The following is a 15,475-nucleotide window of genomic DNA, read 5'->3' as shown; positions in this document are numbered from 1 at the left end:
CATTCCCACCCCCACCCCACCCCCCACTAGCTCTGGTCTGTGGAAAAACTGTCTTCCACAAAACCTGTCCCTGGTGCCAAAAAGGCTGGGGACCACTGACTAAAGCCAAGGACAACCCACATACTTTACATGGGTTCCAGTATTTACTCCAAAATGAGATACAAATATATATATATACACACACATTTTTTTTTTTTTTTTGAGACAGAGTCTTGCTCTGTCACCCAGGCTGGAGTGCAGTGGCGTGATCTCAGCTCACTGCAACCTCTGCCTCCCGGGCTCAAGCAATTCTCCTGACTCAGCCTCCCGAGTAGCCGGGACTACAGGAGCACACCACCATGCCTGGCTAATTTTTATATTTCAGTAGAGATAGGGTTTCACCATGTGGGCCAGCCTGGTTTCGAACTCCTGACCTCAGGTGATCCGCCTGTCTCAGCCTCCCAAAGTGCTGGGATTACAGGTGGGAACAACCGCGCCTGGCCACAAATTAGTAATTTCTAACAAGTTTTTATCCTGCAATCCACAGATTCAAAAGGGAGAATAAGAACACCCTGAATCATAAGCATCTAATTAAATACAAATAGGTTACTTATATTTATATAAGAGCTCTTCAGCTTCTCTATGAGGCAAAATGCCAACAAGTGAAGAAGTACAGGATGGCTCTCCAGCATCAAATGGAACGATATGGAGGGTGTGAACAGGCATGATTTGGGCTTGACATAAAGGCGATAATGATTCTCAGGAGAACTGGAAGTCAGGACACTCTAGTAACTCCCCTGAGATTCAACAGTCTAATTTGTATTAGTAGGAATAGGGCTATATACATCTCTAACATTTTGTCTAGCTTAAAATGCTACCTAGCATTATTACATTATCTCATAAGCCAGTATAAAGCAGCTCCATGAATTCAGTTTTCCTTCGAGTTAAAAAGCACATTTCTCACGATCTGTGATGTATGTTTTCCTGGTTTTTTTTTAAGTCCAAGCTAAGCATGAATACTGTAATATATCTTAATGAAGACATACGCAAAGCAGCATCATCTGTTCTCTGGTAACAGCCATTATGTTATTCACAGGATATATGCTCAGTGCCAAAGATAAGATTAAGCTGCTTTTAAAAGTGAAGAGTAAGGATTAACTAGTGCTTTATAAATACATTCTAAAACATTTGACCTTCAGACACAGAGGGCAAAAATAGTGATTAAAAAACACCAGGCAGCTGGGAGAGGTGGCATTCATCTGCAGTCCCAGCTACTCAGGAGGCTGAGGGGCAGGAGGATCATTTGAGTCCAGGAGTTTGAGGCTGTAGTGTGCTATTATCATGCTTCTGAATAGCCACTGCACTCTGCCTGGGTGACAGCGCAAGAACCTGCCGCTAAAAATAAAACTAATAAAAGATGAAAGAAAAATAGGAAAAACAAGAAAGGAAGGCAGTAGTAGACACAATATCAAACTGCTGGAATGCTTTCTTTCTAGCTACTATCCTTTGAAAATAGGTCTTAAAATTCCAGGACTAAAAGGCCTTAGGATCAATGAGGCCAGTGACACTTTTAAGTAGGGAACCCTTGTTCAAACAAAACCCCACCCAAAAGCTCAGTATGCAAAGGCAAATGGAAATGAGTATTTAGCTGGCAAAAGAAGCCCTAAATCTTTCTGTTCAGCACTCTCCTTTTCATTTAGAACAATCCTTTTTTTATTTTCTAAATGAGGAAACAGATGGGCTCACACAGATTAAGGAACTGACTGACTGTAGATCACCCAGTCAATACCACATGGCAGATCTACAGCTCAAACCTCCAAAACCTATCTAGATAAGAATTTTTCGGTATGTCATAATTGTTTCTTGGGTTGCTGCACAGTTGCTGATGCCTATAATCCCAGCGCTTTGGGGGGCCGAGGCAGGAGGAGCACTTGAGCTCAGGAGTACAAGATCAGCCTGGGCAATATAGCAAGAGCCCATCTATATAAAAATAATAATAAATTTTTAAAATTGTTCATTTGGAGAACTTATTAATTCAATTGAGAATGGAACACACAAAAAAAGGTTTTAACAGAAACTCAATACAGCTGACCCTTGAACAAAAGGGACTTGAAATGCACAGGTCCACTTATACACAGGTTTTTTTCTGCCTCTGCTACCCAAACAAGATCAACCCCTCTTCTTCCTCCTCAGCCCAAAGTGAGGATGATGAGGGTGAAGAGCTTTATACATATACATATATATATATATACATATATATATATATATATATATATATATATATATATATATGTATTGACCATTCATGTTATTGGTAAAGCTACCAGTGAACAGTAGTCTACTAGTAGTTAAGTTTTTGGGGAGTCAAAAGTGGTCCACGCCTGTAATCCCAGCACTTTGGCAGGCCAAGGTGGTTGGATCATCTGAGGTCAGGAGTTTGAGACTAGCCTGGCCATCCCAGTGAAACCCCATCTTCACTAAAAATACAAAACTTAGCTGAGTGTGGCGGCGCGCCTGTAATCCCATGAACCTGGAAGGCAGAGGTTGCAGTGAGCCAAGATCACACCATTGCACTCCAGCCTGGGGACAGAGCAAGATTCCATCTCAAAAAAAAAAAAAAAAGTTATACTTGGATTCCTGACTGCGGGGCATAGTAGGAGTGGGTTGGGGTTCAGTGCCCCTAACCCTAGCATTGTTCAAGAGTCAACTGTAATTTTAAGTGAGCTCTCACATATTAATTCACAAGGTCCAAGGATTTTCTTTTTTTTTTTTTCCTGCCTCAGGTTTATTTGTACAAATAGCACAGGAGGCCCCCAGTCCCATGAAGACGGCAGCCCAGGGCTCGCACCAGTCCTTCTGTCCTCACATTGGCAGACAGAGATACCTACTCTGAAGCCTTTGTACAGGCCTGGGCGCCTTTGGGAGCCTGAGCTGGAACTGAAGCTGGAGCTGCAGCCTGGGCCTTGGTTGATTCTTGGCCTTGGCTGGCACAGCCTGAGCCCCTTGGCAATGAGGACACAAGTATGCTTCCCAAGCTTGGGTGGGCAATGTAGGCAAGTCAATTGAGTTTGCAGCTGACACCCTTTGGGATCTTGGGCTTAACCTCCTTGGGCTTTACGAGGGTCTTGCTAGCCTCAGCACATGCACTCATGGCCTTGGCATTGTTGGCCTGCATCTTATTCAGGCCCTTCTTGTGCTTCTTGGCAAAGTGCATGCTCCTCAGGAACCTGGGGTCCACCATTTCTGTGCCATTTTTGGGACTGCTTGTGTGTGGTGTGGTTCTTGGACTTGGCCATGTCTGTACCTTAAGCTGTGGCTCCCAAAGCGCCTAGAACCGGAAGCTTCTTTTCTTAAAATATCAAGAAAATGGATACCATTCTCTCACCCTTGCTTTTTTTTTCTTCTTTTTTTTTTTTTTTTTTTTTTTTTTTTTTTGAGACAGAGTCTTGCTCTGTCGCCCAGGCTGGAGCGCAGTGGCCGGATCTCGGCTCACTGCAAGCTCCGCCTCCCGGGTTTACGCCATTCTCCTGCCTCAGCCTCCCGAGTAGCTGGGACTACAGGCGCCCGCCACCTCGCCCGGCTAGTTTTTTGTATTTTTTAGTAGAGACCGGGTTTCACTGTGTTAGCCAGGATGGTCTCGATCTCCTGACCTCGTGATCCGCCCGTCTCGGCCTCCCAAAGTGCTGGGATTACAGGCTTGAGCCACCGCGCCCGGCCTCTTTTTTCTTTTCTTTTTTTTTTTTTTTGATACGGAGTCTCATTCTGTAGCCCAGGCTGGAGTGCAGTGGTACGATCTTGGCTCACTGCAACCTCCACCTCCCATGTTCAAGCAATTCTCCTGCCTCAGCCTCCTGAGTAGCTGGCACTACAGGCGCACGCCGCCACACCAGGCTAACTTTTTTTTTTTTTTTTTGTATTTTAGTAGAGGCAGGGTTTCACCTGTCTCTACTGCCCAGGCTGGTCTCGAACTCCTGAGCTCAGGCAATCTGCCCACCTCAGCCTCCCAAAGTGCTAGGATTACAGGCGTGAGCCACAGCGCCCAGTTTATCCTTGCTCTTCAATCTGGATGCTATGCTTCTTAACAACAGGTCTCTCAAATTACACAGGAAGGACCTGATTAAGCAGGTCATCTATGCAGGCCAGATAATTTTCAGTCTCTGTTGCAAGATATACCAAAGTATCTTTAAAGCAAATTCTGGCTGGGTGCGGTGGCTCATGCCTGTAATCCCAGCACTTTGGGAGGCCGAGGTGAGCAGATCACGAGGTCAAGAGATAGAGACCATCCTGGCCAACATGGTAAAGCCCCGTCTCTATTAAAAATACAAAAATTAGCTGGGCGTGGTGGCATGTGCCTGTAGTCCCAGCTACTCAGGAGGCTGAGGCAGGAGAATCACTTGAACCCAGGAGGTGGAGGTTGCAGTGAGCCAAGATTGTACCACTGCACTCCAGCGTGGTGACAGAGTGAGACTCCACGTCAAAAAAAAAAAAGCAAATCCTACACGGAGTTTTGTAACACAAAACATAGGGAAGTGATTGAACAAATTTGTATATGAAGGATAAAGGCAGCAAAATCTAACTTTTTAAAATTAGTGACAACACTTCTAAAACAATAGATAACACATAACTTTTATCTAGCTAACACTAAATAGTCAACTTAATTCAATACTTACCAAGTAAATATTTATTAAATATGTACCATGCATAGGTGATACAGAAATAGTGGGGAACAAACTGAGGGGGATGGAAAGATGTTGCTATCCAAATAAAGAACGTTTACGTAAATCTTTATCCTTTTCGCTTCAATGGAAACAGTTTTTCTTTTTTTTTTTTTTTTTTACATTTCACTTTAAAACCAATGAACCACTTTTGTTTCCATATACCTGACCCTACCACTCCTAAAGCAAATTTACCCTTTCCACACTCTCATCCAATTACTGTGTTCTGCCTTAGAGACTACACCCAGAAGCCACACTCTCTATTCTTGGATGCCTTACCAAACCAGTTCACCAAGCTTTCTTCCTTAGAGCCAGATCCTGAAATCCCATCTCCTCTCAAGAAGCCTTAACTTGAAAGCGAGGTTAATCTGTTTAGCCCCACCCACAGACAGCTTAAAACTACCATAACTCTCTCTGCACTCACCACCTTATAATAGGCACCTATTACTATAATTCTGCTCAGAAGTTAATTTATTCATGTGCTTATTCAGTACATTACTCATTGCCCTTATGGGTCTGTATCAGGTCTTAAATAAAAGCTACCAGATAAAAGGACATGTACTGTACTTCGGTTTAGCACTGAAAATGACAATGCTTAATGCTTTTTAATGATTTCAAATACATTAAATTTAACCTGATTTGTGAAATTTATAAAATCTCCCAACATAGATGAATCTCAAAAACATTATGTTAAGTGAAAAGTGCCAGACACAAATGACCTCATTTTGTATGATTCCATTTATATGAAATTCTAGGAAAAACTATAGTGATGGAAAGCAAATCAGGAGGGGCTTATTTTCCCACATAGTAGGTTTTTTTTAAAGGCAAGAATGATTTTAAAACCTCAAATCTATATCATCTCAGATTTCATATTAATATTCACCTCATAAAAGAAATTTGAAATTTTCTTCCAAAAGATTTACTTGCTCATTTACAACCAATAGCACATTTTATCATTCAATTCTCCATTAAAACTATAAATCAGCATTGGAACTTTGTTTCTTTTTTTGTGTATGTGTGTTTTTTTGATGGAGTCTCGCTTTGTCGCCAGGCTGGAGTGCGGTGGCGCCATCTCCACTCACGGCAACCTCCAACTCCCAGGTTCAAGCTATTCTCCTGCTTCAGCCTCCCGAATAGCTGGGATTACAGGCACGCGCCACCATGCCCAGCTAATTTTTGTATTTTTAGTAGAGACAGGGTTTCACCATGTTGGCCAGGCTGGTGTCGAACTCCTGACTTCAAGTGACCCGCCTGCCTTGGCCTCCTAAAATGCTTGGATTACAGGCATGAGCCACCACGCCCGGTTGAAAAATTTTTTTTTTTTTTTTTGAGACGGAGTCGCGCTCTGTCGCCCGGGCTGGAGTGCAGTGGCCAGATCTCAGCTCACTGCAAGCTCCGCCTCCCGGGTTTACACCATTCTCCCGCCTCAGCCTCCGGAGTAGCTGGGACTACAGGCGCCCGCCAACTCACCCCGCTAGTTTTTTGTATTTTTTTAGTAGAGACGGGGTTTCACCGTGTTAGCCAGGATGGTCTCGATCTCCTGACCTCGTGATCCGCCCGTCTCGGCCTCCCAAAGTGCTGGGATTACAGGCTTGAGCCACCGCGCCCAGCCCCGGCTGGAACTTATTTTTAAGGACAGTTTTATTTGGGTTGTTTCCATGTAAAGACTATGCAACCCAGTCCTTAATTCAAGATACGAAAAATACAAACTGGAATAGAAAAAAGGGGCTACAGGCCGGGCCTGGTGGCTCACGCCTATAATCCCAGCACTTTGGGAGGCCGAGGGAGGTGGATCAACTGAAGTGTGGAGCTGGAGACCAGCATGGCCAACATAGCAAAACCTTGTCTCTACTAAAAATCAAAAATTAACCTGGCATAGTAGTGCAAGCCTGTAATTCCAGCTACTTGGGAGGCTGAAGCAGGAGGATCACTTGAACCTGGGAGGCAGAGGCTGCAGTTAGCCAAGGTTGCGCCACTGCACTCCAGACTGGGCAACAGAGTAAGACTTCGTTTCAAAAGAAAAAAACCTGGGCACGGTTGCTCATGCCTGTAATCCCAGCACTTTGGGAGGCCGAGGCAGGTGGATCACCTGAGGTCAGGGGTTCGAGTACAGCCTGGCCAACATGGTGAAACTAAAATACAAAAATTAGCTGGGTGTGGTGGCGGGCGCCTGTAATCCCAGCTACTCAGGAGGCTGAGGCACTAGAATCGCTTGAACCCAGGAGGCAGAGGTTGCAGTGAGCCAAGATCGTGCCATTCACTGCACTCCAGCCTGATCGACAAGAGCGAAAACTCAGTCTCAAAAAAAAAAAAAGAGTCTCCAGCAAACAGTAAACACCATTCTCACCTATTCTGAATATTTTTGCAAAAGGTATTTTAGATTGTTGCTGAAAAATAGCTTGGTTTTAAACTATATTTTAGTCTCCATTCCATGAAGAGGCTCTTTAATCCCAAAAGTTAAAACATTACTCTAAAACCCTCCAAAGTAAAGTTAACCATTTGACAGAACAATGTCTTTCTATCTCGTCATCTTTTATCCTCGTTACTGCTATTTGCACTCACCAATATTCCACACCAACAAAGGCCGCAATTTCTCTGATATTAAGATTTACTGCCAAACTCAACAGGTTAAAATTACTTATCAAAGTGTGGCTAAGTGATTAAGATTTCTTTTAATACAATTGATTTGAGTAAATTTTAACATAGTTGGTGCTGCTCAAACTGCCTTTGCCATTACCTATACAAATTTAGTCCCGACTGAAATGTGCCAAATATGACCATTCACGAAAGGAAAGAGTAATTAACACTTTTAAAAGAACCACAAAGGATTTTACATAGTATAATTCAACAATTTCATGTCACATCTGCTGCAGAGATCACAAACATTGTCACTATGCCATCTCCTTCCTCGAACCCCCACACCGCCTCCTGCAGCTTTATTCTTGGCTTTTGAAAGGTTTAATCCACTCGGGGCTGCTAAAGGAGGAATCAAGGAAGCATAATTTGTGAACCCAAGCTGAGAAAAGGGCAGGAATATGGGGTTGAGTCACGTCGTTCCGCCATTTTCTAAGCGGAGGAGGAAGACATGTTGGAACAAAAACACAACAAAAGAGCAGCCATTTCCCAAGCCAGCTCCAATAGCAACTCGAACTGACACTGCCGGGTCGCTTCAGCACCTTCAAATCCACTTCACTGGACAAACCTAAGAACATCAGACGTGCCGCCGTAAAAAAGGCAGCAGCCAACCCTTCCGCGTAGGGATCAAAGATGACCCGCACGCATAACTGCAAACGAAAGCCTCGGGAAGAGAATGACGGAAGCGAAATGGAGCAGTGTAATACAATGAAATAAGTTGGCAAATTGAAATTTACTCAGTGATTGCGATGACTTACAGGAAGGCACCAGCTACAAGGAACCCAGGTAACTAAAACAAGACCCGGATTCAGCTGGTCTCATTACCTGCCTCTACCCACTTCCCCATTCCGTGCTTCCCTCAGCGGATCGCCTACATGCACGGGGTTCTTACCGTATGTGGGGGATGCCAACCCCACCTTGAAGAATCTTATAGAGCTTGCTCTCGTACAGCAACTGGGGATGCCTGGCCTTCTGAGATTCTAGCTTCACTGCCACTTCCTGCAGGGGAAAGAGGGGATGATGGCATCAACATCCCTACGGATTCAGTGTCATTTAGGAAAGGAGAGAGACATTAACAAAACTCCAAGTCGCGACTACAAGGAAGAAGTGAAAAGCTGGAAAGAGAAAGCTCTCTGTAATTATAAAACGAGGCAACCAGCCTCAAAGGCCTCTTCAGGGGGTAGTGACGAAATCGTACGTCCTCTAAAGTGCAGGAAAATGATTCATCCAGAAAAAAGAGGCAACCTCTGAACGTAGTGAGAGGTTTTTAAGGAACTAGGCGATCGGAAACTGTTCTAATTGGAACAAGAGGCCCAGTAGGATTAAGAATTAAATAAAAGAAAAGCAAAGCAAAGCATGGGAATCACAGAAAGAGGATTTTGCCGTTTCCACCTTAAAAGTCGGTTAAAAAAAAAACAGCTCGACGAAGGGACATTTATGGGACGTGTTTAACAAGCTGGGAAACTAGTTCCCCCAACCTTTCTATCGGGTTCTTGACCCTTTTAGGGAGAGAGCGGGCGAGGATCGCAAGCCAGGAAAACTAGCTCCCTGGACTCCCTGGCGAGTGCGTGCGGTGAGGAGAGGCCCGAGCACTTTGGGGGTGCGCGGTGGTGGTGGGGGGAATGAGGAAAAGCGCAGCGTTATCGTGAACCCCACCCCAGGTGATTACCTCGCCGTTGGTGATGTTGATCGCCAGATAGATGTCCCCGAAGGAGCCAGACCCGATCTTCCGTACCAGTTTATATTTCCCTCCGACAATGAATTCGGCCTTAGAGCCGCTGCTACTCGCCATCCTGAGAGACGAAGATGGAGTCTGGGGCCAAGCCCCGACACCTCTGGGAAGACGACGGAGGCCTCTGGGGCTCCTACACTGGGCAAGGCTACGGAGGAAGGCGGCAGGAAATAGAACACGGAGGCCTTTACCGGCGTTCGGGGCCCAGAATCAGCCGAGGGGAACCTGATCACCGCCGCTCAGTCAGGTTTCTTTTTGCCAGGCCGCAGTTTGTGAAGGGCTTCTCGCGGTTACCAGGCTGGGCCACTTGTTTCTCGGCGGCCGCCGCTGCCTCGCTTGCGCGGCGACGTCGCGGGCTGGAAAAGGGGCGCGGTGAGCTAGGGCGGCGATACAGCTACCACCACTGCCGCCGGCTCCGGCCCTGAGGGACCCCTGTCACTCCGCCGACGCCGCCATCTTGTTACTCCAGCTCCAGCCAACACAAAATGCCCCCAGTCCCCGGGAGTCGCTTCTTCACGGCGCAGAGCACTCTGGGAAAGGGATCTGGGGCGCTCGCTCCGAAGGATCGGCAGCGAGAGGGCGGAACCGGATCCGTGAGAGTCGCGGCCCACGCTCCGAGCGTCACCCTGTCACCGCCCAGTAGCGCATGAGCGCTGCAACTCCTGCTGACTGCGCAGGCGTGCCGCGGCCTGCCTCACCCCGCCCCGGGCTTTCTTCCACTTCCGGTCGGCGGCGGCTCAGCCGGTGTTACCTGTTACTCGCCTCGGACCCGCAGGGTCTCTGGAAGGCTGAGTGGCCCCAGGCCTCGATGTTGGGAGGAGTCACCTTCATGTTTCGTGTCAGGCCTCCTTAGGAGTTGGGTATTGACCTTTGCTCTTTGAGGCGGTTTTTAATCTTTGATCTTTCTTCTGGCCGCTCCCCCGGACCGGCCTATTCCAACCCAGTTTCTGTTTGGAAAGAGGCTATCGCCTCTGGTGGAGAGGAAGAGAAAAGCAGCCCGCGTTGAGGAATCGTTCAGGGCTCTCGGTTATAGCAAAACCTAGCTAATTACCCTTCATAATTAGAATTTTCTTCTCTACTACGGAGTGTTATAGACCCTCTTTCCACAGGAGGGGAAAAAAGAAAGAAGCCGGAATCCTCCTGCCGTCCTACGTCTTTGCATTATTGCCTCACTACCACTTTTGATCTTAAGAAGAAAACTCAGTATCTTGTTCATAGTGAAGATTAGGGTTAGATGGAATCAACAGAAAATTAATTTAACAAGAGTGAAAAAACTGTTATGCCCCCCCAACCCCACCAAAACAACAACAAAGAATCGTATGTTGGTCATGTTGAAAACCGCAGTATTAACCTGAACAGAGTAGAGGTAACTATTACAAAATTTAATTGACAACATTTAAAGCTACACGGAAATTTTTTTCTTTTTTACTAAAAATCGATCAGAGAATCAAATCTTGACCACGTTTTGTATTACAAAATTTGACCTGGGAAAATTGGGTTGAGTAATAGTAATGTTCACAAAAGAAACCTCCATGGTTTATGCTATCATCTTAAGTCAGACCTCAGTCGTAAACATTTAAGCTAAGCCTATCCTAAATAAAATTTAATTAAAATAGAAATGAGGGCTGGGCGCAGTGGCTCACGCCTGTAATCCCACCACTTTGGGAGGCCGGGGCGGGCAGATGACTTGAGGTCAGTTGTTCGAGACCAGCCTGACCAACATGGCGAAACCCCGTATCTACTAAAAATACAAAAATTAGCTGGGTGTGATGACGTACACTTGTAACCCCAGCTACTCGGAAGCGGAGGTTGCGGTGAGACTAGATCACGCTACTGCACTCCAGCCTGGGCAACAGAGAGACCCTCTCTCAAAAAAATAATTAATTAAATAGAAATGAGAGAAAAATGTGAAGAATTTTAACTGCAACTTTGAAAGGTGATCAAGTAATTAAGGTTAGTAATAGGGTTCATCTCGGAAGATAACTGAAGAGAGGGGAAGAGACTTCCCCTAAAGTTTAGCATGAAGTTTTAAGGCACAACCAACACCCAGGGTGCCCAACTCCCAAATCACCACTATTAGACATCGTTCGCCTTTGGTGACTCTAAAGCATGTTTTGACTAAGTTAAAATCTGCTGTTAAATTCTGGCCTAAAACGCAGCCGGGTGCAGTGGCTCACACCTGTAATCCCAGCACTTTGGGAGGCCAGAGGCGAGTGGATCACCTGAGGTCAGGAGTTCGAGACCATTCTGGCCAACATGGTGAAACCCCGTCTCTACTAAAAATACAAAAACTAGCTGCGCATGGTAGCGTCTGCCTGTAGTCCCAGCTACTCAGGAGGCTGAGGCAGGAGAATCGCTTGAACCCGGGAGGCGGAGGTTGCAGTGAGCCGAGATGGTGCCGCTGCACCCCAGCCTGGAGACAGAGCAAAACTCCGTCTAAAAATTAATTAATTAATTCTGGTCTTAAAAAAAAAAAAAAGCCAAGTTTAAGCATCTTGAATTTTCCAGAGATCACTCCTCTTCTGCTAATTTTCTCACACACATCCAAAGTTTAATGGATTCCTCAGCTTGGGGAGTTCTCCATAAGGGAATGAGGTATACATTTAGAATGATATTTTGGTGTTGTGATAAAAATGCTCAATGAAGCCAGGGGCGGGGTAAGGGTGGGCATGGAGTGATCTAAATTAGTGATTCCCAAAGGTCTGTGTATGGACAGGTGCAAGTCGCTAACAAAGTTTTCCATGAGGATGTGAGAAAAGTAAGCAATACATTTTTCATATATTTATCTGATTTCACATATTTCATTCTGAGATTTAGTCTTTTCACATATGTGTCATTAAAATGCTCTTTTATGAAATGGTGCCGATGGTAGGTGGTTTTGGTTTTTTAAATATTCTTGCTTGATTAAAAGTTGAGCCCGGGTGCGGTGGCTCACGCCTGTAATCCAAGCACTTTGGAGGCCGAGGCAGGCGGATCACAAGGTCAGGAGTTCAAGAACAGCTTGGCCAATATGGTGAAACCCCATCTCTACTAAAAAATACAAAAATTAGCCGGGCGTGGTGGCGGGCGCCTGTAGTCCCAGCTACTCGGGAGGCTGAGGCAGGAGAATCGCTTGAACCCAAGAGGTGGAAGTTGCAGTGACTGAGATCGTGCCACTGCACTCCAGCCTGGGCTACAGAGTGAGACTCTGTCTCAAAAAAAAAAAAAAGAAAGGAGTCTTCTAAATGTACCAAAGAGCAATTTCTGGCTCCTAGATCAGATGCATTCACTAAAAATATCAAAAGTGTAGAATAAAAATTGTAGACCTTGAGGGAAATATAGAGATCACCTAGTTCAATAATAATAATTGTATTTTTTTAATGCTTTGCAATTTACTTATGAGTCAAAGTCTTACTCTGTCACCCAGGCTGGAGTACAATGGCACCACCATAGCTCACTGTAGTCTGGACCTCATGGGCTCAAGCAATCCCCCTGCCTCAAGCTTCCCCAGTAGCTAGGACTATAGGCAGGCACCACCATGCCTGGCTAATGTCTTTTTTTTTTTTTTTTTTTTAACTTTTTGTAGAAATAGTGTCTTGCCTTGTTGCCCAGGCTGGTCTTGAACTGCTGGACTCAAGTGATCCTCATGCATCATCCTCCCAAACTGCTAGGATTACAGGCATGAACCACTGTACCCAGCCTGCAATTTAGAGTACTTTCACACATGTCATTTGTGCCCCAGTAAGACAAAGTGACTTGCCCAAAATCATAGATATCTTAGTGGCAATGACAGGACTAGAGCCACAACTACTACCAAAAGAAAGAGAAAAGGGAAAGAGTAGAACACAAATTTGGACAATCATGTCCCAGGGATTACTTCTGTGTTCGTAGGGAATTCGAGATGAATTTTATTAACTTTTTTTTTTCTTGGCTGGGTGTGGTGACTCATGCCTATAATCCCTGCACTTTGGGAGGCTGAGATAGGAGGATCTTGTGAGGCCAGGAGTTCAAAATCAGCCTGAGCAACATAGACCCCATCTCTACAAAAGTGTTTTTAAATAATAAAAACAAAAACTGGTTTTTTTAAGCCACAGTGTTTACTCAAGGAACGGTCACTGGTAGCCAGAACATGCTTCGAGTGAAATGATAGAGACAAGCACAAGAAGTCTAGATGGATGCTAAAAACAGAAGGGTAGCCTGCCAATCTCTAGAATTGTTTAGTGTAAGTAAGTAGAAAAATGGAATGCCTTAGAAACGTCCGTGTCCCAGGTGTTGTTTATTTTATTTATTTATTTTTTTTTTTGAGATGGAGTCTCACTCTGTCGCCCAGGCTGGAGTGCAGTGGCACAATCTCAGCTCACTGCAACCTCCGCCTCCTGGGTACAAGTGATTCTCCTGCCTCAACCTCTTGAGTAGCTGGGATTACAGGCATGTTCCACCATGCCCAGCTAATTTTTGTATTTCTTTCTTTCTTTTTTTTCTTTTTTTTTTTTTTGAGATGGAGTCTCACTCTTGTTGTCCAGCCCGGAGTGTAATGGCGCGATTTTGCCTCACTGCAACCCCTGCCTCCCAGGTTCAAGCAATTCTCCTGCCTCAGCCTCCCAAGTAGCTGGGATTACAGGCGTGTACCACCACACCCAGCTGATTTTGTATTTTTAGTAGAGATGGAGTTTCACCATGTTGACCAGGCTGGTTTCAAACCTCTGACCTCAGGTGATCCACCCCCCTCAGCCTCCCAAAGTGCTGGGATTACAGTCACGAGCCACTGTGCCTGGCCGTAATTTTGTATTTTTAGTAGAGATAGGGTTTCTCCATGTTGGCCAGGCTGGTCTCAAATTCTTGACTTCAGATTATCCGCCTGCCTCAGCCTCCCAAAATGCTGGGATTACAGGTGTGAGCCACCAGTGTCAGGTGTTAAGTCTTACATAGTCCTGTGCATAATCAGCATAAGGGAAGTCATGGAGTGACTGAAAACATGAAGACATTAGAAATATGCAGTTGGGTCAGAGCGATAATGCATTCAGCCTGTTTTTCAGTCTTGGATAGTGATGCCATTTCTGTCCCTTTCTTTAATCAGTCCCTGTTCTCCCCCTCTGCATTGTCCATGGGGTTTTGTGAAAGTGGATTGCTGTATCTATGACAGTGTTTTGCGGTAGGCACGTCTGTGCAAAAGTACCCCAAAGTCTGAGGAAGTTGGGATGCTGAAGAAAGAAGCTGACAAATACAATATTTTAGAAAGAAACATTTAATAGGGAATTATGAACAGAAGCAATTGAGTTCAAGGAACAGAAGCCAAGATGGTAGATCCCCATGCCATTACCCACTAGACCCGGGGCTTATATACCACAGGGAAAGGAGTGGTTCAGATATGAGCTGTAGGACCATTGAAGTGGATAACATCAAAGTTGTTTGACCTAAGAGTAGGATTTACAGTAAATATCTGCTGTTACACAAGGAACAATAGATAAACTGGGAATTTTCAAGGACTTCCTGGAACTGCAGTTAAACCAAAATAGTGGTTTAGTTTCCAAGATGGAGTTGCTTTGTTTGTTTGTTTATTTATTTATTCTTTTAATTACATTTATTTTAATGCTGAATTTACTCCCATGCCATAAGTTTTTGTTTCTTCTGGGATATCTTTTTCTTCTGGAAACAAAAACCTCCTCTTCTCGTTTCAGAACAATCTGTTCCTTTTCAGTAAGGATCATCTCAATGTGGCAGGGAGAGCTCATGTATAGGTTAATCTGACCATGAGCTCTGTAGGTCCGGCGGCACATCTTAGGTGCTTTGTTCACTTGGATATGCTCAGTGACCAGAGAATCTGCATCTAAACCCTTATGTTCAGCATTACTCTCTGTGTTTTTAAGCATGTGCAGCAAAATTCAGCACTCTTTTTGGGCCACCGACCTTGTGTCCAGCCCCACTGCTTGACCTGGGCACACCTGCCAACTCCACCATTGTATCGTCGGAATGGTACGCACTGTTTCTGTAAAGTGACATCTTTCAGATACTTCGTGGCTTTTCGTATATACATACCCTTGATGGCCTGGGCAGTTTCACGAGTGTTCTTAAAGTGAACATGAAGATTGGAACCTCTTGATTTGCATGATTTCGTGGGGTTCTCCGGGTCAAGTGAATAGTGAACCATTTTCACAGATTACCTCAGGTCACTTAGGGAAAGAGCTGCTTTATTTATTTATTTATTTATTTATTTATTTATTTATTTGGGACAGGGTCTCGCTCTGTTGCCCTTGCTGGAGTGCAGTGGTATAATCATGGCTCACTGCAACCTTAATCTCCCAGGCTCAGGCAAGCCTCTGCCTTAACCTCCCGAGTAGATGGGACCACAGGCATGTGCCACTGCACCTGGCCTAACATGGAGTTGCTTTAGCCTCTTATCCAGGAGGAGTTGCTTTAGCTTCCACAGTTAGCAACT

At 45.1% G+C, this 15,475-nt stretch overlaps 1 protein-coding gene and 1 pseudogene across 6 annotated transcripts in view; both read right to left on the bottom strand.

Moving 5' to 3' along the window:
• The window catches only part of CSNK1A1 (casein kinase 1 alpha 1), a 58,263-nt gene extending 48,538 nt beyond the window's left edge, over positions 1-9,725 (bottom strand). For all 6 annotated transcript variants that reach the window (XM_050794030.1, XM_050794032.1, XM_050794034.1 and 3 more), the window contains exons 1-2: positions 8,998-9,725; positions 8,221-8,327 (exon numbers count right to left, since the gene is read on the bottom strand). In XM_050794030.1, the coding sequence (XP_050649987.1) occupies positions 8,221-8,327; positions 8,998-9,120 (230 nt within the window). In that variant the 5' untranslated portion in view covers positions 9,121-9,725. The remainder of the gene's footprint in view (positions 1-8,220; positions 8,328-8,997) is intronic.
• Positions 9,726-14,637: 4,912 nt separating this feature from the next.
• On the bottom strand, positions 14,638-15,187 carry LOC126956799 (60S ribosomal protein L17-like; annotated as a pseudogene).
• Between the last annotated feature and the right edge of the window lie 288 nt (positions 15,188-15,475).

The sequence above is a fragment of the Macaca thibetana genome, chromosome 6 (genome assembly GCF_024542745.1).
Source record: "Macaca thibetana thibetana isolate TM-01 chromosome 6, ASM2454274v1, whole genome shotgun sequence".
Classification (NCBI taxonomy): domain Eukaryota; kingdom Metazoa; phylum Chordata; class Mammalia; order Primates; family Cercopithecidae; genus Macaca; species Macaca thibetana.
Note: the sequence above shows the minus strand (reverse complement) of the source record. Positions and strands in the feature narration are given on the sequence as shown.